The 26521-nt window shown below is 34.5% G+C and overlaps 1 protein-coding gene across 1 annotated transcript; it reads left to right on the forward strand.

Moving 5' to 3' along the window:
- On the forward strand, positions 1-23410 carry LNP1 (leukemia NUP98 fusion partner 1). The gene is made up of 3 exons (XM_051991194.1): positions 1-386; positions 20527-20784; positions 23010-23410. Exons 1-3 carry the CDS (start codon positions 231-233, stop codon positions 23157-23159), a joined length of 564 nt encoding a protein of 187 aa, XP_051847154.1. The 5' UTR covers positions 1-230; the 3' UTR covers positions 23160-23410.
- Positions 23411-26521: the final 3111 nt, after the last annotated feature.

Here is a 26521-nt window from a genome sequence, read left to right on the forward strand (position 1 = left end):
AGAAGGGGGAGCAGGTTAACTTATAAATAGACACTGCCTGAAGCTCTCCATGATGCATGTCATTATTTTATAAATCTTTTTTTTTTTTTTTTTTGAGGATCTCATTATCAGAGACCAATTGGAAACTCCACTCTCTTCATGTTTTGGAGAGATCTTCTTGGAGATCTATTTTAAAATATTTTCTTCTATCATACTGAGTAACAAACTCTGCTGTTTTGAATCGTCTGTACATGGAATATGAAGATGATGATGATGTATCTTTTGCCAAATGGATGAGCAGCTTCTGGGGCCACAGCTGGACTGATGAAAATGAGAAAGAATTAAGAAACCACAGGGAACGCCGAGCCCAGAAAATCAGAGATCGAAGAACCTCCCTGCCTTGTCCAGTAAGTTATTGCTGCAGAACAGAAGTGGGGAAATAAAGGAAAGGAGTTGGTCAACAGTTATTTTTAAAGACTTCGTTGATGTGGCCAAGTTTACATGGCCTTAAATGAATTTAATTTAATCTGTTTTTCTTTCCCTGAACTCATTTGAGCTTTTACTGGAGAGAGACAGCCCAATCTTCCTACTCTGAGACAGGAAACCAGCAATGTTTTCTGCATGAACACAGTGCCTTAGGAACAAAGCCGTGACTAAGAAGTTATTGAAGGGAAATAGTTGAGTGTGGTCACTTTGAAGCTCAAAGATAAATAGAAGAAGCAGTTTTTGTTTTCAGAATGACAGTAGTCTCCAATTTTTGCTGGGAGTATTACTATTAATTATATACTGGTATAGGTATACAGTTCTTTATGTTATCTCTTGTGCGCCAAGTAGCCCTTCATTCTAAGTTTCTTCAAGGCCAGATGTTGGAGATGTATTGGGCTATGTGTGTGGAGGGCTGGTGGAAAGAGGATGAACTTTTTTTTACTTTTAGTCCTGGGTTCCCCTGAATATGTTTTAAGGAATTTAAGCTTATTTTCCTCTTCTATTCTTAGGAAATGTGAAGAATACCTAATCCATTCAAGTATCTTTTAGACCTGTATCATTTATCAGATAGTGACCATGACAAATTTACTTAATTCTTCTAGGCATCAGTTTTCTTATTTGTAAAAACTGAGGAGATCAGACTGGATGATTTCCAAGTTCCTTTACAGCTCTATCATTCTTTGATTCTGTGAATCTAAGCTGAAAAAGTATTTTACTTTTGTAAATTAACATATTCAACCTTGGTTACAGTGGAGGCAGTTATCACAGTTTACATTAAAAAAAAAAAAACCCTCCTTTTTATTTTTTGTGAACTTGATGACATTAACAAATATGAACATCTCTTTATACAAAGAACTAAAAAAGAGTATTGTGTAAGAAGGCATGAATATATGGATCTTGTTACATACTTTAGCTGCAATACTCAGATTTTTCTAAGATTCTTGACTTTGAGAATACATCTTTCTTTTCCTTTATTTATTTATTTTTTTAATTGCAGTGATAGGGAGTAGGGAGGCTAGAAAGGAAGGAGATTCGAATTTTTTGGTATTTTTATTTCATATTCTTCAATTTTAGCATGCTAGTTGCAACACTGGCATATATAGTTATGTCCTTTTCTGAACATCCTTTTATTCTCTCTCCCTTTTTAATGATCCATCAATTAGATTGTGGTGTAAACTATTCTTAATGTCCTGTTTTAGCCTTTTGACTAGTATATTATCAATATTTTATGTGTTACTTTTCATTAGAGATAATGGTCTATAGGTTCCTTTCTTTGTCTCTCCCTGATTTAAGCAATAGAATCATCTTAGATTCAAAGCAGGAGGTTGAGAGGATTCTTTCCTTCTCTATTTTTGCAAACAATTTATGAAATACTATAAATAATTATTCTTTTAAAGTTTGATGGAATTTACTTGTGAATCCATCTGGTCCAGAAATTTTTTTCCTCTCTTACTCTTCGGTAGTTTGTTCAATTATGTATATAATATAATCATTTTATTATTAGTTTCTATTTTTCTCTTCATTTATTGTAAATTATTCTTTTTAACTTTTTTATATTGACAACTAGATTTTTTAAATTAATAAGTTAATGACTTACCTATTTTTGTGAGTTTTTAAAAAATGAATCCCTAGATTCATTAGCAATTCTTTTTTTCCCCCAATTTGGCTTATCTCATTTGATTTCAAGAAATTTTATTTTTCTATTTGACTATGGTTTTGTTTTATTGCTTTTATAATTATTTTTAGTTGCATACCTAATTCGTTGTTGTTGTTGTTGTTGTTGTTGTTGTTGTTGTTTCTGTTGTGGGTTTTTTAAAAATGAAAATGTTGAGAGATATATATTTTCTCATCAAGACTATCCTGTCTATATCCCAAAATCTTTAGTATATTTTCTCTTTATTTCATTTTATTTGAAGAAATTGCTTATTGCTTCTATGATATATTCTGGAATCCTTTTTCAAAGGCCTTTTAAAATTATTATAAATTTAAAAAAATTATGATGTTTCTTGTATTGCCATCAGTGTTGAATACTTCTGCTTTTCAGAGTTTGTTTATGAGATCTTTATATCCTAATACAGTCAATTTTTGTAGAGGAAAATATCTATATTTCTTTTTATTCTCATTCAATAATCATCAGGGATCTATTATATCTAACTTTCCTAAGATTCTATTCAGATTTTCAATTTCTTTAATATTTATTTTTGATAGATTTTTCTAGGTCTAAAGAAGGTACCATCTATTCTTCTTTCTCTATTTGTTTCTCCTTATAATTCAATTAACTTTTAAGTACACAGATTGCTATGTCATTTATTGCATATATGTTAGATATTGATTTGATTTTATTATCTGTGATACCTTAAAGCATATTATCCCTGCTTATCTCTTGTAATCAAGGCTATTTTATTATTTCTTTCCAGAGAGAATGATTGTCATTCCTTTCATTCACTTGAAGGAAAAAAAATTCTGATTCCACTTCTTCTTTTAGTCCTGTGTGAATTTTTAAATTTCAAGTTTGTTTCTTATTGGATTCTTATTTTTAAACCAGTTTCCTGACCTCCTCCAAATTAGAAGTGGTTTCATCCCATTCTAATTCATAGTTACTATTGTTAATCAGTTATTTCTTTTCATCGCAACTACTTATATATTTTCCTTTTTTTTTCTCCTCCATCTGACCCCCTCTTTATAAAGAAGACAGCATTGAACAAAGAAAAGGAAGCTAGTATCTATAATTGAAATGGCTTACTTCTAGTTCTCTGCCCTTTCTTTGTTCACCAAGTCCAGACCTCTACCTTTAACTCTTATACTTTCTTTTTAAATCTACTTTTTATGTTTACTACCCTATCCTCCTCACTGGTGAAATTTATTTTATTTGTGATTATTCCCTTATTATCCCTTTTATACTTGTGACAAATGATCATGAGACTTTATTTCTGGATAATTAATAACTTTTATTAATTATGTCTAGTGAATCATTAATAAAAGGATGGGCATTTGGCTATCTCAAAAATCAAAGAAAAATTTTGGGGGCTTCTGAATGCTTATAAATTAGTTTTTGGGAAAAGGGAGGTGTATCTGAGGGTGGAAATCAATACTGATTGATTAATAATCAATGACATATGGCTGTCTCTGCAAAAGAAGACATCCTTATGTAGACCTTGCTCATTGCTTTTTTCTTTCATAAACTAGATAATTCTAATTTCCAAGGGAAATTTCCAAGGTCAAATTGGAGTTTATTTCCTAAAGGCAAAATCTTGCTTAGACTGGATTTCTGTTTGTAAAATCACTTAGTTGGGTGGAGTTCCATCTGAGATCGAAGAGCATGTACCCTCGAGGATTTGAGCAATCTCTTCTATCAGCAATGTCCTTCAGAGGCTGGCTGAATAATTTACAAAGGGTTGATTTCTGAAAAAGGAAATAGAAAAGAGGAAATCTTAATCTCAATTATAATTGGTTATTAATATGAGAGAAGTAATTATTTCTCTCATACGTCATTCTTTCCTTTCCCTGTCTCTGTCCATTTCCCTCTTGAGTTTAATGTATTTTTAAACCCAATTCTGTATGTGATGGGTGTTCAACCATTCTTTATCTAGTTCATATAAAAATGAATTCATCAGGTATCTGTTCTCACTAACCCTTCCTCCAATGTTTGTTTCCTTTTCTTCTCAAGCATTTCATTTACATGAAATAGTCAATTCTCCCCCTTTCCTTCTTATTTTTCTAATATCTTTTTTTCTTGCTCCCTTTCTTTTCTTTTTTAAGATTAACAAAATAGGACAATACCACACCAAGTCCTATATTTGACTTTTTAAAAATCCTTCTGTTATCCTTAAAGACATTAAAATTTCGAAGGTATATATATATATATATATATATATATATATATATATATATATATATGTATATATATATATATATATATATTTTTTTTCCCCCTCACTAGAAGATCAGCACTTGATTATCCTTCCCATTGCTCAAATGTATTTGCTTTTCTAGGTTTCTTTTGAATTTTGTATTTGTCCTTAAAAATTTCTACTTAGCTATGGTCTTTGCATCAGGAATTGCCAAGTATGATGATCTTTTCTTAGTCCTTATCCTTCCCATTTGACAATGGAAACCACATCCTTAATCTCTCCTCTTGGAGTTTTCATTCTCCTCTTACCTGTGGGACAGCTCTTTCACAATCTCCTTTGCCATCTCATCATATTTATCACATTCCTCCCTACCCCCACTCTCACACAACTGGTTGTTATTTCAAGGTTCTCTCTATTCTCTTCCTCTACACTTTCAATTGTTGACACTATACAGCCCCTGCCTCTCCCCAAGGATTCAGCTTTGCATTATCTATTGCCTAGCCAACATTTTCACTAAATGTCTGAAAATATCATAAAATTAACATGTCTAACACTGAACTAATTATCTTTCCTTCTAACCCTTCCCCACTTTCAAACTTCTTTATTTCTGTCAGAGGCACAATCATTCAAAAAATCACAAAAGAAAACTAACCAGATCTATTAGAATCATAAAATATTGTGGGGGAGGAAAGAGGGAGAAAGAATGCACTAATCACCTCGTGAAAGAGAAACCAAATTGAAGTCACCCAATAATGCTCTCCCAGTTTCCCAGGATCCTAATCTGAGGATTTGCCATTTCTACTTTCACAATATTACTTCTCAACTCAATAAACTCTAAACTCCAATGGCTTCTTCTTATTTGTAACATACAATATAAAATCCCTTTTAGTTTTTAACATTTTACAAAGCCTGTTCCCAATTTATCTTTTTAACCTCTTTATACATTACTCTCTCTCCTGTGCTTTACAATCTAGGAAAACTAGTCTCTTGGTTTCTCACATACAATGCTTTATCTTCAGGCTGTCTGACATGCTTGGAAGTTACTACCTCCTTCAATTTTAATTCTGCCTCATAAAATCCTTTTTTCTTTTGAGATGCAATTCAAACATCATTTTCTGGATGAAAACTTTCCTGATCTTTCCAACAGTTAACACCCTCCTTTGTTAACCACTGTGTGGTTCAGAAATGGTGAGGGGTCACTATTTAATAAAAAAAAAGTTGGAGAGATCTCTAGAAGCAAAGCAAAGCTTATTATATATTTTCGGAGAAGGGCTTCCCACCCTTGGATCAGGCAATCGAAAGGAGGAAGCACCTCCTGTGGACAGGTGCTTTAATCCCTAACGCAAATACCCCTTCCCACCACTGACTCTCATCCTCATTGGCTGAGGATCTCACATTCTAAACTCGGAAACTACCCAAGAAATTGAACTTGACCAATAAGTACATAGTTGCCATATTTGATTGAAATTGGGAGAAAATAATGTCATGGGAGGATAACAGGAAGAGGACTTAGATCAATGGTCCTTGGATCAATGCTCAAAGTCCTTCAGGCCTACTCAAACTCTGAAGTAGATGAAACCTTACTCAATTTTCACAACTATCTTGAAAGCTCTCACCTCATCTAGTTCACTATTATACATTTAATTACTTTCGATATATTTGTATTTATGTACCTTATACATTATAAATTTATATATGTACTTATTTCTGCAAGTAAAATGTAAGCTTGAATATTTTCCATTTAGTAAAATCTATCATTCCTTTTGTAGGATTATATATTTTTTCATGATAAATTATTCTTTTTTTTTAAGTTTTTATCTTTTGCCCTTTAATATATTGTATTCTAAGATTTTTCTCTTCTTTGTAATTATTGCTGCTAAGTCTTATATACTTTGGTCTATGGCTTATGGTACTTAAACTTTTTCTTTCTTGGCCAATTTTAGTATTTTTTTTTAAAGACTTGGAAACTTTGGATTTTTAGCATTATTGGATGACTTAAATTTGGTTTCTCTTTCAGGACGTGATTAGTGCATTCTTTCTCCTTCTCCCTCCCACAATTTTTTTTTTATGATTTTAATAGAGCTGGTTAATTTTCTTTTATGATTTCTTGAAATATATTTTATTTCATTTTCTGTTTGGTCATTTTTTTTTTTTCAGGAAGTCTGATGATTCTTATATTGTTTCTCTTTAACTAGTTTTCTGAGTCTATTGTTCTTGATTGTAGACATATTTTCTTCTAATTTTTTTTTCAATCTTTTGACTTTGTTTTAATATTTCTTATTGTCTCATACATTTATTAAGTTGTTTGTTCCTTTTTATTTTTTTAATGAGTCAACTACCTGAATAAGGTTCTTTTTTTTCTCCTAAATACTCATTTTCTAATTTTAGTTTTTAATCTCTTGTTTTATTTCTTTCAGACACTCTTTTAGTCCTTGTAGTTAAGCCATTTTTCCTCTCCTGAGACCCTGCTTGTAGCTGTTAAGGAATTACTTTCATCTACTGGGTTTACCTTTGAGGCAGTTAAGGTGGCACAATGGATAGAATGCTGGGCTTAGAGTTAGGCAAACCTGAGTTGAAATCTGGTCTCAGATACTTGTTAGCTTTCTAACCCTGGGAAAGCCACTTAATCACTGCCTGACTCAGTTTCCCCAACTGTGAAATGGAGATAATAGCAGCATCTACCTACCAGCGTTATTATAAGGAGTAAACAAGATACTCTCTGTAAAACAGTACAGTGTCTGGAACATAGTAGGTGTTTCTTTTTTTTTTTTCCCCCTCTTCTTTTTTTTTTTTTTTTTAAATAACTTTTTATTGACAGAATCTATTTCAAGGTAATTTTTTACAGCATTATCCCTTGCACTCACTTCTGTTCCGATTTTTTCCCTCCCTCCCTCCACCCTCTCCCCCAGATGGCAAGCAGTCTTTTACATGTTGAATAGGTTACAGTATTTCCTAGATACAATATATGTGTGCAGAACCGAACAGTTTTCTTGTTGCACAGGGAGAATTGAATTCAGAAGGTATAAATAACCTGGGAAGGAAAACAAACATGCAAGCAGTTTATATTCATTTCCCAGTGTTCTTTCTTTGGGTGTAGCTGCTTCTGTTCACCCTTGATCAATTGAAACTGAATTAGCTCTCTTTATCGAAGAGATCCACTTCCATGAGAATACATCCTCAAACAGTATCCTTGTTGAGGTATATAATGATCTCCTGGTTCTGCTCATTTCACTTAGCATCAGTTCATTTAAGTCTTGCCAGTCCTCTCTGTATTCATCCCGCTGGTCATTCCTTACAGAACAATAATATTCCATAACGTTCATATACTACAATTTACTCAACCATTCTCCAATTGATGGACATCCATTCATTTTCCAGTTTCTAGCCACTACAAACAGGGCTGCCACAAACATTTTGGCACATACAGGTCCCTTTCCCTTTTGTAGTATCTCTTTGGGGTATAAGCCCAGTAGAAACACATAGTAGGTGTTTCTTTCTTTCTTTTTCTCTCCTAGTTTGTGGGCTTTTCCAAATTCAAAATATTTCTTTATTTTATTTTACTTTTTTAAGCATATGTTCTTGGCTTTGAATTTTGTGCTTGGGATATTTACCCTATGATGCTTTGGGACAGGCTGAATGGGACAAGTAATCTGGATGCTGTGGCTTCTATCTTCCTCAATGGGGTGGCCTGTAGTAGACCTTGTCTTTCTTATCTTTTCTCTTATAGTGGTCCACAACAAGCTCTGGCCAGAGCTGACCTGGCTCTGTCTCTTATTGGAAAGTACTCTCCTAGTACTCTGAGACATACACACTAGGTTATATACCTTGCTCAATGGCCCGTAGGTCCTGGTTTTATCCTTTCTTCTATTTTTGACTAGCCAGGATTAGAATATAGCTCCAGTTTCCCTCTTTAGTGGCACTTGACCTGACTTGCCACCTGCCTCCCCACTTTCCCCCTTCTTCTGCTTTTGGTTCCAATATAGAATCAGTTCTCTAAGGGATCTTGTGTTGTTTTTTTCTGTCTTACCTCCCCGCCTCAGCTCCAGGGATTTCTACATTTACCTGAATTTGAACTAGGTTCCCTGGCTTTGTTTCTCTCTGTCAACCTTCACAGCTTGCATTTATATGGCTGTGTTCTTTTTATGTAGTCTGGTCGATATCATATTGGACTTCCTCAGTTTCCTTTTTTTTTTTTTTTTTGTAAAATTTGTAAAATGTTGTAAACTTTGTAAAATTGGGAATGATAATAGCATTAGTCTTAAATTTCCTATTCTGAGGATCAAATGAGATAATATATTTAAGTGCTTTGCAAATCTTAAAGCTCTATATAAATGTGAGATATTATTATGATTATTCTTTTTTCTCATCTTATATTTTTTGAGGTTCAAAATGGAAATGGTTTTGAGACAAATTACTATGCTACTATTACTATTTTATGTCTTGTGTCTGATAGACTACTAATTTTTTTAATTGAATAAATATATGGGTTATAAAGTCTTGCTTAAATCATCTTCAAGACAACTCCAGTAGCCGACCAGACAATAGGTATGTAATTTATCCCATTCCCTTGGGGTTTTTTATTTTTTCATTAGATCTCTAGTTTGAGAGCTTTTCATTCCATAGACTTTGGAAGTTATATGGGTTTGGTTTGGCAACATCTATTGTAAATGTTCCTAAATTTTTATAAGTCGACATTATTTGGGCAATTTGCAATAATTTGGTCTGTAATCATGAGCTGTCTATTGCTCTCAGTGATATTTTAGGGTTTTCTTCTTTTTTTGCAGTATAGGAATCTGTTTTCTGCTATATTATGCGGTCTATTGATCATTTCTTTCAAGATAGTTAATAGGGCAGAAATTTTTACAACCTGCAGTGATATATGTTATTCAATTTCTACTACTTCCTTGCAAAACTTGCACAGAACAAATCTGAGTTTCTTTTTTCTTTTTTCTTTTTTCTTTTGCTGAGGCAATCGGGGTTAAGCAACTTGCCTAAAGTCACACAGCTAGGGAGTGTTAAGAACCTGAGAGCATATTTGAACTCAGGTCCTCCTGACTTTAGGGCTGGTGCTCTATCCACTGCACCACCTAACTGCCCCTAAATCTGGGTTCTTAATAATGAACTTTTAATTTCTGATAGCAATGTTTTTATAAACAAATCTATATGACAACCATTTAAATCTGTTTCTTTGTTGACATATTGTTGGTTGAGTGCATATAGATGTTACCCAAAAAGAGCATTTTGATTCCATTTTTGGATATTACTTGTTTCCTCGGCTTCACCTAGAAGCAAACTAATATCAGACATAATTAATAAACCAAGTAGCATATACCTATTGTTAGCCTTTACTATTGAGAAGTGGTGTCCATTTATTTCAGAAGTATTTCTGAAATAACATCTATCAGTCTTCTTTCTCTTTAAAAAAAATTTTTTTTTTAGCATGCTAAGGGGCTGGCCACTGAGTAATCCATTCACAAAGTGATGCTAATTCAATTTCTAAGTGGAAGATACTAGGAGTCTGTTTCTGAGAAAGTGATAGTTTATAGCAAGTGCATTAGAGAGATTGTGGAGTATGTAAAGAACTTCTGAAAATGGTTCTGTCTGCTAATCATATGATAAACAAGAGCCATTTTGAATGACTGGGGTAGTATACAAAAAGTTCAAATGAGCAAAGCTGTTTTGACTTTTCTTTGATTTCTTGATGGATAGCACCTTATAAGAGAAAAAACTGTCTAGAAGAGGTCTCAGTACTTCTCCCCAGCCAAGGCTATCATATGGCTTCATAAATATAGTCCTCAGTTCTTCATTTGCCTTGGAATTTCTCTTTCCTTCTCTTTTTTCTTTCCTTCTTTTCCCCCCTTCATTCCTTCGTTCTTTTGCTCATTCATTCCTTCATTCCTTTCTTTCTCTCTCCCTCCCTCTCTCTCTCTCTCCCTTTTTCCTTCCTTACTTTTCCTCCCTCCCTCTTTTCCCTCTTTCTCTTTCTTCTTTCCTGCTCTTCCTTCTTTCCCTCCCTCCCACCCTCCTTTCCCTTTCTCACTCCTACTCTCCTTTCCCTTTCTCCCTTCCCTCCCTTCTTTCTGGCTCTTCCTTCCTCCCTTCCCTCCCTCATTTCCCTTTCTCTTTCCCACCCTCCTTTCACTCCTTACTCCCTCTCTCCTTCTCTCCCTTCCTCCTTCCCACCCTTGTTGAAATATACGGGAGCCACCTGACAATGGCTGCTGGAGATCCAACCCAGAATGGATCTCCTCTTGTGAGAGGATGATACAAAGAGACTGAGAGGCCATTTGCATTCTCTGACCTCTCTCCTCTTCCCCTGCCTCCAGTTTATCTCATTCCCAGTCTGCAACACCTGGGTCAGCAAAGGCTGCCCTGCAACTCCTTCAAGTGTTATGATTCACAGCTGTGGAGGCTTTCAGAGAATTGACCTTTCCCTTAACACTGCCTTCCTTCTTTCCTTCCTCCCTCCCTTCCCTCCTTCCCTCCCTCCCTCTCTTCCTTCCTTCCTTCCTTTCCTCCTCTCCCTCCCTTCCTTCCTCCCTTCCTTCCTTCTTCCCTTCTCCTTCCTTTCCTTTCTTCTTTTCTTCCTCCCTCCCTCTCTCTTTCCTTCCTTCTCTTCTCCTTCCTTCCTTCCTCCCTCCCTCCCCCTTCCTTCCTTCCTTCCTTCCTTCCTTCCTTCCTTCCTTCCTTCCTTCCTTCCTTCCTTCCTTCCTTCCTTCCTTCCTTCCTCCCTTCCTTCCTTCCTTCCTTCCTTCCTCCTCTCCCTCCCTTCCTTCCTTCCTTCTTCCCTCCCATCCCTCTTTTCCTGCCTCCCTTCCTCCTTCCCTCCCCCTTCCTTCCTTTCTCCCTTCTTCCCTCCTTCCTTCCCTCCTCTATCCCTCCCTTCCTTCTTCCCTCTCCCTCCTTCTCTTCCTTCCTCCCTCCCTTATTCCTTCCTCCTCCCTCCCTCCCTTCCTTCCTCCCTCCTTTCCTTCCTCCCTCCTTCCCTTCCTCCCTTCTCCCCCCCCTTTCCTTCCTTCCTCCTTTTCCCTTCTTCCCTCCCATCCCTCTTTTCCTGCCTCCCTTCCTCCTTTCCTTTCTCTATCTTTCTTTTTCTTTCTTTCTTAGATGAAGGAAGTAGTGGGCAACATTTTTGTGAATTTGAAAAGGTCATGATTGTGAGCCAGTTGAGAGTCTAGAAATCTAAGAGAGACCAATCAATGCCAGGTGGCATTGATGCCTCAAGGATTAAGGAATGACCTTCAGGACCCAGCTTAGGGGTAGCTGAAATGTAAACTCATACAACAGCAATGCTGATTTTGGATCTGAACTCAGTGGAACTACTATTATGTAGAAATTACCAAGTCTGAACACATTCCCTAGAGATTGTAAGGGTAAAAGCAAGACTGTGCCCTTATGCCCCTGAGGAGTTAGGGTGAAATGGTTGTACTTCTGTTTTTTCTCTATCTTTGAAATAAATATCCCTTTGTAAAAGCTAATTGATTGAGGCAGCTAGGTAGCATAGTGGATAGATTTCCTGGCCTGACCATCTAACCCTATTTGTCTCAGTTTCCTCATCTGTCAAGTGAGCTTGAGAAGGAAATGGCAAACTACTTCAGTATCTGTGCCAAGAAAACCCCACAAGGAATCATGAAGAGGTAGATAGAACTGAAATGACAGAACAGCAACAACAAAAAGCAAATTGAAGTTAACTGGTTACTAGACTTTTAAAGTACTAAGCAATGGTAGCTAACAGAGGATGAGGAACTTTCCTGGAATGTTCAGGCTGATAGTATTAAAGACACCCATCTCCTCATGCATCCCCCAGAACCCTGATGGAGAGATGTAATCTACCCTCCTCCAAAAGAGTGAAGATGAAGAGAAAAACTTATGAAATATGGGGATTATTAGGAAAATATCACATTATATTGTGCATGTTCATTTGTACATATTTTGATGTCTTAGTTATAGTCAATAGTTCAGTCATTGCAATTATGATAGACAAAAATGTGACATGAATCCTGCTTCAGGTATTTACAACACACATGAAATTAATATATTTGGCTTTTAATAGACAACACTAAATTCTGTAATTAGTAGGCAAAATGGATTTTTTTTTTTAAAGTGATTTAACCAAGTAAAATAGGAATCCATGGCATACATATAATGACCTAAAGCATTTTAGGAAACATGGTCTCAATAGAGAGAGAAAAAAAAAATCTTTTCTGGAATGTATTCAAACTTATCCTTCATTATTTCTTTTTTACTTAATTAATTTATATTTAACAAGTTAATCAATGTCTTCCCTCCCCTCACTGGATTAATATTACCTACTTCTTTCTTGCTTACCAGAGATGTTGTAAGAAGAAATGAAACTTCTGTGGGCTAAAGGTTTTGTATTTCTTGTGAAAAGGAACTCAACAAATCAATCAACTAATTAATTAATATTATCCCCATTTCCTATAACTTTATCTTTTCCCAGAATTGATCCATTTGAGGTACAAAGGATATTTGATTTAGAACCTGCAGGGATTTAGAAAAAGCCATCTACTCTTTTTTCTTCTTTTTCTGTTCCTTTCCCCCACCCCCTCGCTATTTCCTTTCCTAAGTGTTCTTTCTAGCATTTGATTATATTTCTCTCTGTTCTTAGGAAATTTTGTTTGTTTTTCCTTTATGGAGAAGGAAACTGAGGTCAAAGAGATAAAGTAATTTGCTTAAGGTTATGCAACTAGTAAACGGCAAAGCCAGAATGTGAACCTAGAATCTCTGAATCCAAATGCTTTATTTCCAGACTCTTCCTCCTTTAAACTATAAATAACTTGCCATCTGCTTCATCACATACAAAGGAAGAATTTGCTATCAGCGATCCATTTACATGTTGCATACTTCTATCTAAAGCAAAAGTCTTAAAGCTTTATGAGCCTCATAAGCTATCCTAAACCATTGTAATAGATTGAGTATATTTAGCATGCAAGGACATGTAATACCTTGGGCAGTCATTGGTTACCCTTAGGAAACCCTACTCTCTGGCAGAACTCATTGTAATCTGCAATTGCAGCCAAAACGAACAAAGAAATTTTACTTCACAGGCTTGGTGACCTTTATGAAATCAGAACAAAGGAATATGAAGCTCACTTCCCTATTTGTCTGCTTCCGCCCTACCCAGTGACATACTATTGAATTGAGAGAAACCATAGAATGGATCAAGAAAATAGAATCAAAAGAGTTTAATCATTTCTGCAAACTAGCAGTATTTCTATTCATTCTTTTATATCTATAGTCATGTCATTTTAGAGTTAGCAAAATCATTGGTAAAGAAATTTAAAATTTCCACCAAAAACCACATTTTAAATCATTCTGTATTGATTTGTGGTTCTCAGACTTAGTGGCATCATGCATTATGCCAGATGAAAATTCTGATTTGGGGTAGAAATATTGAACTCTTTTATTTGTAATTTTTCTGGATATATAATACTTTTCAGTAACTGATTTAGAAGTTGGTAAACAGAATTATGTATTTTAAGGAAATTTTCCTGCTCTGTTGTCAGTAGGAAAAAGTAATTTTAAAAAAAACATCATACCCTTTTGGACTAAGGAAATTGAGGATACTAGAACAGCAAGTGGAAGTGATAATTGAGTGAACCACACTGACTGCATCTTGTGATTCAGTTTTGAAGTTAGCTCAGTTTCCTTTCCATTCAATTATGCTTTTAGGTCAATTTCTGTTTTGTGAGAAAAAAACTATTCAATTGTGGGAATTGTGGAAGGACTTTTTTTTTGCATTATTTGAACTTATTCCTTTGTGGTTGGGAAACTGGACTACCTTTACCTGCTGCTTAGGCTAAGCATCTAGGTTATGCTAACCAGAAACCCAGTCAGATCTGAAGATTGATGCAAGAAATTTTCTTATAATTCTACATCTCAAGCAACACACACACACACACACACACACACACACACACACACACACACACACACACATAGGTGTGTGTGTGTCTTATTTGAAAATTGGCCTTATACTGATCAATCAGTTATTGTTTCAATGCTCCTTTGATTGAATACAAACATCTCTTTTTCCTATTTCGAGTGATTACACTTGTTTGTTCTCCCCTTCCCAACTTGAAAAGTCCCTAATTTTTTCTCCAATTAGATATCAGAAAACTTAATTTTGTATTCTGGTTAATGGTTTACTTTTAATTAATTGGTCTTATTTAATTAGTTGCTTTTAATACATAAAAATCTGTCTCCCCTGTATCTAGGGTCCTGCCCTAAGCTTAGGAGGTCTTATCTTAATTTGTTATTCAGCTGACATGTATTGTTTAATAAATTGATAGGCTTACAAGTTCAAACCTTTATTTCCTCAGTCATTTCATCTTTTACCCGCTACAGTATGCATATTCAATTCTGCCTCAACAGACAATTTAAAAGCTTTGTTTTACCAACAGTAAAGGAGAGAAAATAGTTACAGAATCTATGCCCACACTTTGAAGTAAAAGAGTTTTCATTTTCTCCAGCTGGAAGCTGGTTATTCCAAGCATTCATGTAGTTTTGGCACAAGACAGAAAAAACTGCACATTCTCTAGGGATTGAACTCCTCCTCTTGGCTAGTTCCTCCTTACACATTATTTTCCAAAGGGAATTCAGCTTAGAGGGATCCTATCCTTTAAAAAATAGGCCTACAGACTTCTGGGGACAGAGCCAAGATGGTGGAGTAGAAAAAGCATTCAACTGAGCTCTCCCAACATTTCTCTACAAACAACTTTGAAATAATATCTCACAAACTGAATTCTGGAGTAGAAGAGACAACAAAAGATCAGAGTGAGACATTCTTTCAGCCTAATGCAATGCAAGAGGTTGGAAAGAGAGCTTTATGACATGTGGAAGGAGGCTGGTCTGGAGCTCACATGGATGAAACCCCAGTGGAGGATTAAGTGGTGGTAACAGAAGCAAGAGCAGCTTTGGGAACTCGCCAGCCAGAGATGGTAAGAAGACTTGGCAATTGGTCACAGATTACAAAAGACCCAGGTGCTAGCACTTTATACTGGACCAGATACTGTTTGGCAACTCCATTGCCTATACCCACTTCAGAGTCATAGTTCATGGCAGAGAGGAGAATTCTGGTCAAGAGGGAGTGGGAGCTCTGAGGGAATTTCCAGTCCCAAAGGATTAGAGATACCGAGAAATAGTATCATCTCCAGTCCCAAGGTAGCAGAGGCCCTTCCTTGGTAAGGATTAGATAATACAGATCAGGAAAGTAGTGACCACCCTTCTCCCCAGATCACACTTTTATCAGAAGCACCAAAAATTTATATCACTTTCTCACTCCCCCCGCAAAAAAAAAAAAAAATCCACCTAGTTATGAAAAAAAGTAGTGTGAAAAAACCTGAAGCTTATGACAGTATCACTGTGAACAGAACCCAACATTAACATAAAATCACATATGTGTGGGGAAATGAATAAACCAACAAAAAAGAACCCCACCATAGAAATCTAATTTGGAGACAGAGAAGATCACAAGTTCGGAAGAAGATAAATAGTCAAAACATCTGCAAACAAAGCCTCAAAAAAAAAAAAAAAAAAAGTGAATTGGACACAAGCCCAGCATGAATTCCTAAAAGAAAATGATTTTCAACATAAAATAATAGCTGGGGAGGAAAAGTTAAATAAAGAAATGAAAGCAAAGGAAAAAAATTATGAAAAGACTATGAACAACTTTGTAAAAGAGGGACCAAAAATATTGAAGGAAACAACACATTAAAAATAGAATTGGTCAAATGAAAAAAGAAACAAAAAAGCTCACTGAAAAAAAATAATTCCTAAGATAATGAGTTCATAAGACATCAAGAAACAACAAAACAACAAACCAAAAGAACGAAAAGTAGAAGAAAATGCGAAATATCTCATCAGGGAAAAAAAAAAAAAAACTGACCTGGAAAATGGACCAAGGAGAAAGAATTTAAGAATTATTGGATTACCTGAAAGTCATGATCACAGAAAAAGCTGAGACATATTTCGTGAAATCATCAAAGACAACTTCCACAGTAGCTTAGATCTAGGGGATAAACCACAAATTGAAAGAATTCACCAATCATCCAGAAAGAGATCTCCAAATAAAAAGTCCTGAGAATCTTATGAGCAAATTCCAGAATTTCCAGGTCAAAGAGAAAATACTTCAAATAGTCAGAAAGAAATCATTTAAATTCCAGAATTTCCAGGTCAAAGAGAAAATACTTCAAATAGTCAGAAAGAAATCATTAAAATTTCAAAATTAAAAATTTGAAAATTGAGTCACACTCAAGATCACAAAAGATTTAGCAATTGCCACATTGAAAAGAGCAAAAAGTTTGAAATATGATATTCCAAAAGGCAAAAGAACTGGAATTACAATCAAGAATAACCTGTGCAGCAATCCTAAGTATAATCTTTCAAGGGAAAAAATAATTTAACGTAATAGAGGACTTTGAAACAATACTGATGAAAAGATTAGAGTTGAGTAGAATATTTGATTTACAAATACCAGACTCAAAAGAGGCATAAAAAGGTAAACATGAAGAAAATAATTGATAAGATACCTTTTTATATGAGAAGATGATATGTCTTCTAAAAGCTTTATCATTGTTAGGGAAGTTGAAAGGATTCTACATAGAAAGAAGATGCAGATGTGAGTTGATTATGTTGGGATGATGAAAAAAATTGATAAGCAAGAAAGGTATGCTCTGGGAGAAAGGGAAGAGAGAAGAATAATGGGGAAAATTATCTGACAAAAGAGGCATACCTTTAGGAAGAACTTTTACAATGGAGGGGGAATGATGGGAGAGATGGGCAATGCTTAAACCTCACATTTAAATTGGGTTGAAAAAGGAAAATATATATTCATATTTAATTGGTAATAAAAATCTATCTTCACAGAGATGTAAGAGAAGATAAGAGATGCTGAGTGTGTGTGTGTGTGTGTGTGTGTGTGTGTGTGTGTGTGTGTGTGATAAAAAGGAAGTCAGATTAAAAAAAAGTAGCGATCAGAACAGATTTAGAAGTGAGGATAAAAAGAGAGAAAAAAGATAAATAGAAGAAAATAGGATGGATGGAAATGCATAGTTAGTAAAAACTGTGAATATGAATGGGATGAACTCATTCATAAAATGGAAGCAAATAGCAGAATGGATTTGAAATCAGACTCCAATATTTGTACAAGAAACATACCTAAAACAGAAAGACACACACAGAATCAAAATAAGGAGCTGAAGCAGAATTTATTATATTTCAGCTGAAGTGAAAAAGACAGGTATCAATTATGATCTGAAACAAAGCAAAAATAAAAATAGACCTATTTAAAAGGGATAAATAGGGAAACTACATCTTGCTAAAAAATCACCATAGACAATGAAGTAATATCAGTACTGATCATATATGCACCAAATGACATAACATCCAAATTCTTAAAAGTTAAATAAATTATAGGAGGAAATAGATAATAAAACTATACTAGTTTCATAGGTAGGCTGAATAATATAATAAAAGGGACAATTCTACCTAAGTTATTTATTTAGTACCATATCAAACATCAAAATTTATTTTATAGAGCTAGAAAGAGTTGTAACAAAATTAATCTGGAAGAACAAAAGGTCAAGAATATCAAGAGAATCAGTGAAAAAAATATTAAGACAGCCTGACAAATCCAGATTTCAAACTATATTACAAAATAGTAATCATCAAAACAATTTTGTACTAACTAAGGAATAGAGTGGTGGATCTTTGGAATAAACTAGGCACATAAAAAATATGTAAATAAGTATGTATAGTAGTAAATATAAAGTACTTAGCATGGGAAGGGTTTAATAATTTCTTATTCCCTCCCCCTCTTCTATAATCTATCTTTTTGAATGCTTCATCTGCCTAATGTACACTTCAGATCACATCACTCCTACTCTGTACACTTAGGTGATTTCCTCACTGCTTGGTGAATAATGCATAAATTTATTATTCTGGTATTCAAATCCCAGCATAATGCCTTTTATTTTTTTCATACTGTCTCAATTCACTGTGTCCTTGCTTCGTGGTTTCAATGAAACAGAACTTAGTTTAAAAAAGCCAAGGTCTCCTATTGCATCTAGGTCATCTTCAGTCGTTTCAATCTATATCTGACCACTGGACCAGATGGTTCTGAAGGGGAAAATGAGGCAGTAACCTTGCATTTTCCTCATTCACTTGCATGTCATCAACTACCTAATCTCATGGTCCTCCTTGAAGACAAAAGGCAAATAATAACAGCAACAAATGACCATTATAATCTAATGTATGAAAAATTTATACATCCAAGCTTTGGGAGGTAAAAACTCAATATTTCACAAAAATTGCTTAGGAGAACTAGAAAGCAGTTTGGTAGAAACTGCATACCCAAGCATCTCAAGGTGACCTTATCTCAAGATATGGTCAAAACAGACAAATGATTTAGACATAGAGTAATATCATAAATTAACTAGAGGAACATAGAAAACTGTAGCTGTCAGATTTATAGATGGGGAAGAGTTAGAAGAAAATTGAGAGTTAAAGAGGATTTTAAGAAGTAAAAGAGATAATATTGATTACATAAAATTAAAAAGTTACAAAAAATAAGAGCCATTCTCCAGTTAATAAATGGTCAAATGATGTGAATAGGCAATTTTTGGAAGAAGAAATCAAAATGATCAATAGTTATATAAAAATGCTCTGAATTACTACTGATTAGAGAAATATGAATTAAAACAACTCTGAGATACCACCTCATATATATCAGATTGGTTATCATGACAGAAAAGATTTTTCTGACAAATGCTGGATCAGTTGAAGAAAAATTGGGATATTAATAGATAATTTGAGTTGTGAACTAGTTTAGTTATTCTGGAAAATCATTTGGAATTATGGCCAAAGGGCTATACAACTGTGCATACCCTTTGAGCCAGCAATATGACTCTAGGCTTATATCTCAAAGAAATCAAATATAAGGGAAAAGAATATCTATGTATAAAAAATATTGAAAGCAAGTCTTTTTGTAGTAGCAAAGAATTGGAAATTGAGGGGATACACATTAATTGGGGAATGGCTGAACAAGTAGTGATATATGATTGTGATGGATTATCATTTAAGAAATGATGTGAGTTGGTTTCAGAAAAATCTGGGATGTCTTATATGAACTGATACAAAGTGAAGTGAACAGAAGTAGGATAATATTAAGCCCAATAATAGCAATATTGTAAGGATGATCAGATGGGAAAGGCTTAGCTACTCTGATCAAGATAATGATTTAAGACAATTCCATGGGACCAATGGTGAAAAATGCTATCCACCTCCAGAGAGAGAACTGATGAACTCTGAATGCAAATTGAAGCATCCTTAAACAAAACAAAACAAAAAAACCCTTTCCTTATTTTTATTTTTTAATTTTATTGTGTTTTCTTTTCAATATGGCTAATATGGAATTGTTTTTCATCTCTTCACATGTATAATTGATATTAAATTGCTTGCCTTTTCAAGGAGGGAGGAGTGGGAAGAGGAAAAGAATTTGGAACTCAAATTTTAAAAAAATGATTGTTAAAAAATTTTACATATGATTGGGTAATATTTAATAAAATAACTAAAATGTTTTAAAATATAGGTACAATAATAATCAATAGTAATTGTTGATATTTACATAATGTTTTAATATTTATAAAAAGGCTTATTTTTGTTATCTCATTTTATCTCAATTATGCAAAATAACTAAAATTAGTAGCTTTTTCTCCCCCTAATCAGTTGAGTCATTCTTCTGTACTCCTGAAACCAAATCTAGCAATTCAATAACAACATAAACAAAGTTATCGAATCTAGGGTGATATTTAATACTCTTTTTTTTAAGTCCTTATCAAAACTCTCATTATTTAGACTTTTTATGTTGTTCATTAGAAAGATGTGCATTGGTGAACACGTAGCTTCACTCCCCAAAGCTAAAACTTGTTGGACTAGATTTTCCCATTACCAAGGTCAGTCTTGAGAAACTGCTTTTTCATATTCTACTAATAAAAAAGAATAAAGGCTGAATGACAATTCTTGGATATCCAGCCTAATTCCTGAAATAACTTACAACTATGCTTCCTCACTGTGGAATGAAATTTTTACTGAAGTGTAAGTTGTTTCAGAGTGAATTTTGTTGAGCTGAAAACCATTATAGATATTTTGCTTCTGAATTAATATAGAATATTCTCTCTCCTTTCTTTAGACACAGATTGCTTCCCTTCCCATGTCCAATATTCATGGACCCCCCACAGTTGTTCCAGTTTCTGGCCAACCCAGAAGACATTCTCATGAGGACCATGGATTCCGAGGCCATCATCATATGAGGGCAGGCAAAATGTGCTCTCAGAGCAGTGCATTCCAGGGGCAAATGAAACCCAAAGGCAGATCACATTCCATCCAAGAATTTTCAGAAGACTTTGAGCAGCAACTCTGCATTAGAACCAAAAGATCAGTCTCGTTAGTAAGTAAACAGGCATTATTTGATATTTGGAAACTTATTCACTGAAAACTAGATCTAAAATCAACTTACTTCTGTTTACCATTGATTAATAATGGGATTCTGAATGAAGGAATGAATGAGAAAGCATTTATTAACTGCCACCTATGTCTAAAGCACCATTCAATTCTATATTAAATATTAATAGTAAGTGATTATCTTGATGATTACAGGTTTTTAACAGTAAGATGGAAATTTAAGAATAGCTTGAAAAACCAAATTTTGTCAACGAATGTCAGTCACTTTAAAAAAATACATATTAGGCAAAAAAAATATAGATAGGATGAAAATTTTCATGTCAAGATAAAGTTATATAAAATTTTACATCACATGCCTAGTTCTTCTACTGTTAAATGATTCCTTAAAGAAATAGTGATCGCTGGAAACTATAAACAGCAATATTTTAGGCATTTTTTTTTGCCCATTATCATCATAAACAGTAAGCCTCTCCTTTGCCCTCCACTAAGTATCTACTGGACACTCCTCTACTATAATTGGTTTGCTCATTTCTACTTTTTACAACATGAGGAGAGAAGAAAATTCTCACTTTGTTCCTCTCTGGGATTCAGTCCTAATAGTTAGCAATCCATATTAGATTTTGGCTGTTGATCCTTTTCTCTGTGTTTCTAAAATATTGATGCACAAAGCATTTAGGGACTATTAATTGGAGACTAAGGAACATCTGAGATGTTTCTGAACTACTTGAAAGAGATTAAAAAATACAGAGGACAGAAGATATGGGAGATAAGACATTCCCTTTGTGGATTTGCATGAATCTAAATTAATAATAATGTCAACAATTAATTATAATTAACTTGTATTAATTAATAAAATTAACAAGAATGGCAATAATTAATTTTAATAATTAATAGTAATGTTACTAATTACTCCAATGAATTTATAATATCATGTTAACATTCCCTTTAATGATACAGGTTGCAATTGTTCATTCCTACTAGTTCTGTGTAAATCTCATTCATCTCTCAGAAGTTCACCTTAGGAAAATCTACTGAATATGCTGAAAGTCTTTTTAAATTTTTTTTTTGAACTACATAAATATCAGTGGAACACATTTTCCCCCCCTAACAACATGACAACCCATAATTATTTTACATTTTTCCCCCTCATGAACTTGACAAACATAAAAGAACAAAGATATTATCTTATACAATGAAGATTAGGAAAGAGAACTGTATAAAAAGAATGTGACACATTTTAGGGTGTATTGTTATATCTATATGTTGAGATTGCACAAGAAAGAGAGCCTTTGGGGAATCATTACTTTGTTGCATAGTATTGACATTCAGAGGTTCACATTTCCTTATCAGAGAGGGGCCCAACCTTCTCTCTGCCGTAACCTTCTCTCATGGACTCCCACCAATTATATTTTCACATAAGTGGATTGATTCTTTTGCTACTATGGTATATTTCTCCTATGCCATCTTTCCTCCTATAATAATAATAGATATTATCGATATGTTGATTTAAAGTTTGCAAGTCACTTTACAAGTATTTTCTCATTTCTTCCTCTCAAAAACCCTGTAAAATGGAGAAACTGAAGCATGTAGAAGGTAAAAAGACTTGCTTAGCATCACACAGTTAGAAAGAATCTGAGAATAGATATAAACTCCAGGAACAGTAGTTTCTGTTCTATCTAGCTGCCTGCACTATCTAGCTGCCAGCAAAATCTCTTTGGATCAGGCTACCCTCTGTCATGATATAATTGCATTGTGATCAGACTGTCCTTTGTACCTCATTTCTCTTTACCTATCTGAATTTGTCCTAGGTTTCAGGATTACTGATTACAGTTCTAGTCAGAAAGAAAAGTAGGGTGAATTAGGTCACATATGCACTGGGCTAACACATAACAAGCTCCCTTTCACTGTTTTAAGATATTTAATCATTATTTTTTCATATGTGCTTAAAATACTATTATATAAATATGTAAATATATTTATATTATTTATATATTATGTAAATATATTATATAAATAAAGATTATAAAATAACTTTTATAATAATCTTAGTTTTAGGATGATTTGTTATGAAAGCGTTCAGATTTGGAGCCTGATGCATAAGGACTGTTTTGTTTATTTTTTTTTACCATATCTGGTTGCAATGATAGGAGAAATACCAAACATTGTCAGCTGTTGTGGTGACTTTATACCTCTCTGATCCTTCTTTTACAGGAATCTGAGGATAGAAAGGAAAGAAAAGATAGAGAATGCCTGAGAAGCAGGACAGAAGCCCATCAGAAAGCAAGGGAAAGAAGGAGATCAAAGGAAAAGGAAGAGGAAGAAGCTAGCATGGCAATCCTGAGCACAAAGAGCCATGAGTAGTTCATTGTTTTCACATGATAACTATATATAGAGTAGATGAACCTTGTTTGGTGAATATTTTGGTTGAGACTGGAGAGTAGTATCTATAAAAGAAGGTAATTACATGGCATTCAGAGTTGGAACCCGGGATAAAAACAAAATAAACCAAAAGCCTCAAATTTTTGTCCACATTTATCATTCAGCATGTTTTCCCTCTGATATGTTAGTAATCAATCTCCTTTGTTTCTCTTTCAGGAAGAAGGGTACCAATGTAATTTTAATAGAGTCGATTAATTCTTGAAAATAGAAATAAAGATATTTAAAGAAATACTAACACCATCTCCATTTAATTGTCTCTCTCATTTCCTCTAATCCTAAATGGGAATCATATGTATGATTTTAAAGCTGAATGCTTATTGCCTTATTTTTGCTTTAAGGATTAAATCCTGAGTGTGTAAATGAATACAGGATTGTAAGTTTTAATTATATTACAGGATGTGGGTTTGTGGGTCAAAAAATACACAACTGAAGGTATTTAGTGACGTGGAAGTGGTCTTGGAGAGTGTTTCTACTACCTGCATCCTAAAATAGAGAAGAGAGAAGTAGTATTCAGTTTTCCTAAACTGAAAAGGAAGGATCAGCTGTTCTATAGAGAAGCCTGCTTAGTCACTCAAGTGTGCCTTTGGTGGTCAGGGCAAACCTGATTAACCTGATTAGCAAAATACACGGAAATATATTTACTACCCCAGGGTCATATTGATCCTGGCTTTCTCATTTAAGAGTGTAAATACTTCCTCGGAAAAGACATGCTGTAGGAGAAGGATGTCAGTTCCAGAGATCATCCAATGGAGGCAGGAGAAGCAGTTGTAGATGGAAAGGACAAATGCCAGGTGGAGTAGCATTGTAGGGTGGCAAGGGGCTCCTAGTCACCGCAGAAGAGTTCATAATTCAAGCCAGTCCCTGCTACCCATTTTCCAGTACAGTTTGTCAAAGATAGAATGGCTGATATCTCAGAACCCCTTCCAGACACTTGACTTTGTCTTGTGCTAACATGTTAATAAAGTTAATATCAATCCCATTTTGTTTAGTCACCTCCAACCCACTTGTGTACTTCCCAATTGGCAAAGGGTAAACATCATAAACTTTCAAGCTCTCTACCTCTAACCCTGAGGCTACGTGGAGGCAAGGTTTCACTATTACCAATTTAACTCCTTATTTTCATTTTTTTTTTTCTTTCTTCTTTCCTTCTCCACTCCCTTTCTCTCATTTGGGGTTAAGTAATTTGCCCAAGATCTCACAGCTAATGACTAAGGCTAGATTTAAACTCAGGTCCTTCTGATGCTAGGAGCAGTGCTCTATTCATTGTATCACCTAGCTGCCCCTAACTCAAATCACTTGCCACTTTGTCCTATTACCTATTATACTTTGAGACCCTCCCCCCAACTTTGGATGACTCCCATCAGTCTCCTCCATCCCTGCTCTTTACATGCTGCTGAATGGAGCTGGAAATAGTCTGGAAATCACCTAACTGGCTCCACCCCAGATTTATAGTTTTAACTATATTTTCATTGCAGCAAGGCAATCCTTGCACTCTTCCATTTCACTACAGCACAGTTTCCTCTCTCTTTCTGCAAGCCTCTCACAGCATCCTTTTCCCTAACTTCTCAGCTGAGGACTCTATCTCATACTTGACTGGAATAAATCGAATCTATTTGCTAACAGTTTTCTCACATCCTTCAGATAGGCTTTATTATACCTTCATTCCAATCTTTGATGAAGTAGTTTTTCTCCTGACCAGAGCAATCCCTTTCCATGTAATGTTTTTTAAAATAGTTCAGAGATTTTATTCTAATAGCTTTGATTATAGTGCTTGATTATTTAAATAAAGACGGGAAACATTTGGCTACTTATTTTGTATCAAAAGCTGCAAGTCTTTCTGCAATACCAAACAAACCAGCTCTGAATTTTGCCTTAGAGATAAAAGTTTAACAGCTCTGGCTTTTTCAGTGTTTATCAAATTACAAAAGAAAAAAAGAAGTAAAGGGTTTTTTAAATGGCAAATCTGACTTGTGTTATGAAAAGTACTAAAGAACATTTCATACAAATACAGAGTGATTGTTCCAAAATGGGACTAAATATTTTTATTTTATTTTTTTTTAATTTAATTTTATTTAATACTAACTTTGTATTGACAGAATCCATGCCAGGATAATTTTTACACAGCATTATCCCTTGCAATCACCACCCCCCCAAGATGGCAAGCAGTCCTATATATGTTAAATATGTTGCAGTATATCCTAGATACAATACACATTTGCAGAACCGAACAGTTCTCCCTCTGCACAAGGAGAATTGGATTCAGAAGGTAAAAATAACTCAGGAAGAAAATCAAAAATCAAATAGTTCACATTCATTTCCCAGTATTCCTTCTTTGGGTGTAGCTGTTTCTGTCCATCATTTATCCAATGAAACTCAGTTAAGTCTCTTTGTCAGAGAAATCCACTTCCATCAGAATACATCCTCATACAATATCGTTGTCGAAGTGTATAATGATCTCCTGGTTCTGCTCATCTCACTTAGCATCAGTCCATGTAGGTCTCTCCAAGCTTCTCTGTATTCATCCTGCTGGTCATTCCTTACAGAGCAATAATATTCCATAACATTCATATACCACAATTTACCCAGCCATTCTCCAACTGATGGGCATCCATTCATTTTCCAGTTTCTAGCCACTACAAACAGGGCTGCTACAAACATTTTGGCACATACAGGTCCCTTTCCCTTTTTTAGTATCTCTTTGGGGTATAAGCCCAATAGAAACACTGCTGGATCAAAGGGTATGCACAGTTTGATAACTTTTTGGGCATAATTCCAGATTGCTCTCCAGAATGGTTGGATTCGTTCACAACTCCACCAACAATGCATCAGTGTGGGACTAAATATTTTTAGAATGGAATAATTCCCCTAACTCTAATTCAATATATTTTCTTTATGTGGGGCTCACATAGGCTATGCTTATTGTAGAGAGGCTTCTGGAGTGGCTTCAAACAGAAGCACCACACATACCCAAAATTCAAAGATGTTTTTTGTTTTCAAAATGTGTCAAAAAATTCTTTTTAATGTTTATAACTGTATCCTTTTAAAGAGTTATTTAAGTATGATGGAAAAATAAGCACAGCCTGGCCTGAACTGCAGTATAGTTATAAACAGTTTATTATTGAAAATCTAATCATCTCAATGTACAGCATGTTCTAAACTATAATATCAAAGTTTTTTTTTTCCTTAAGAAGCATCCATATGAGTACAAATGCACTATAAAATACTTAAAGATACAAAGGCATAGTATTTCTTGGATCTCCATTTTAACCATGCAACATTTATCA

This window comes from Antechinus flavipes, chromosome 3 (assembly GCF_016432865.1).
Source record: "Antechinus flavipes isolate AdamAnt ecotype Samford, QLD, Australia chromosome 3, AdamAnt_v2, whole genome shotgun sequence".
Lineage (NCBI taxonomy): Eukaryota > Metazoa > Chordata > Mammalia > Dasyuromorphia > Dasyuridae > Antechinus > Antechinus flavipes.

Bases quoted from the DNA above. Each gene is read 5' to 3' on its own strand.
- LNP1 (XM_051991194.1), top strand. From the start codon at position 231: ATGGAATATGAAGATGATGATGATGTATCTTTTGCCAAATGGATGAGC. The intron at 387-20,526 runs GTAAGTTATTGC...TCCTTTCTTTAG, and splicing joins GAACCTCCCTGCCTTGTCCA to ACACAGATTGCTTCCCTTCC. The intron at 20,785-23,009 runs GTAAGTAAACAG...CTTCTTTTACAG, and splicing joins CCAAAAGATCAGTCTCGTTA to GAATCTGAGGATAGAAAGGA.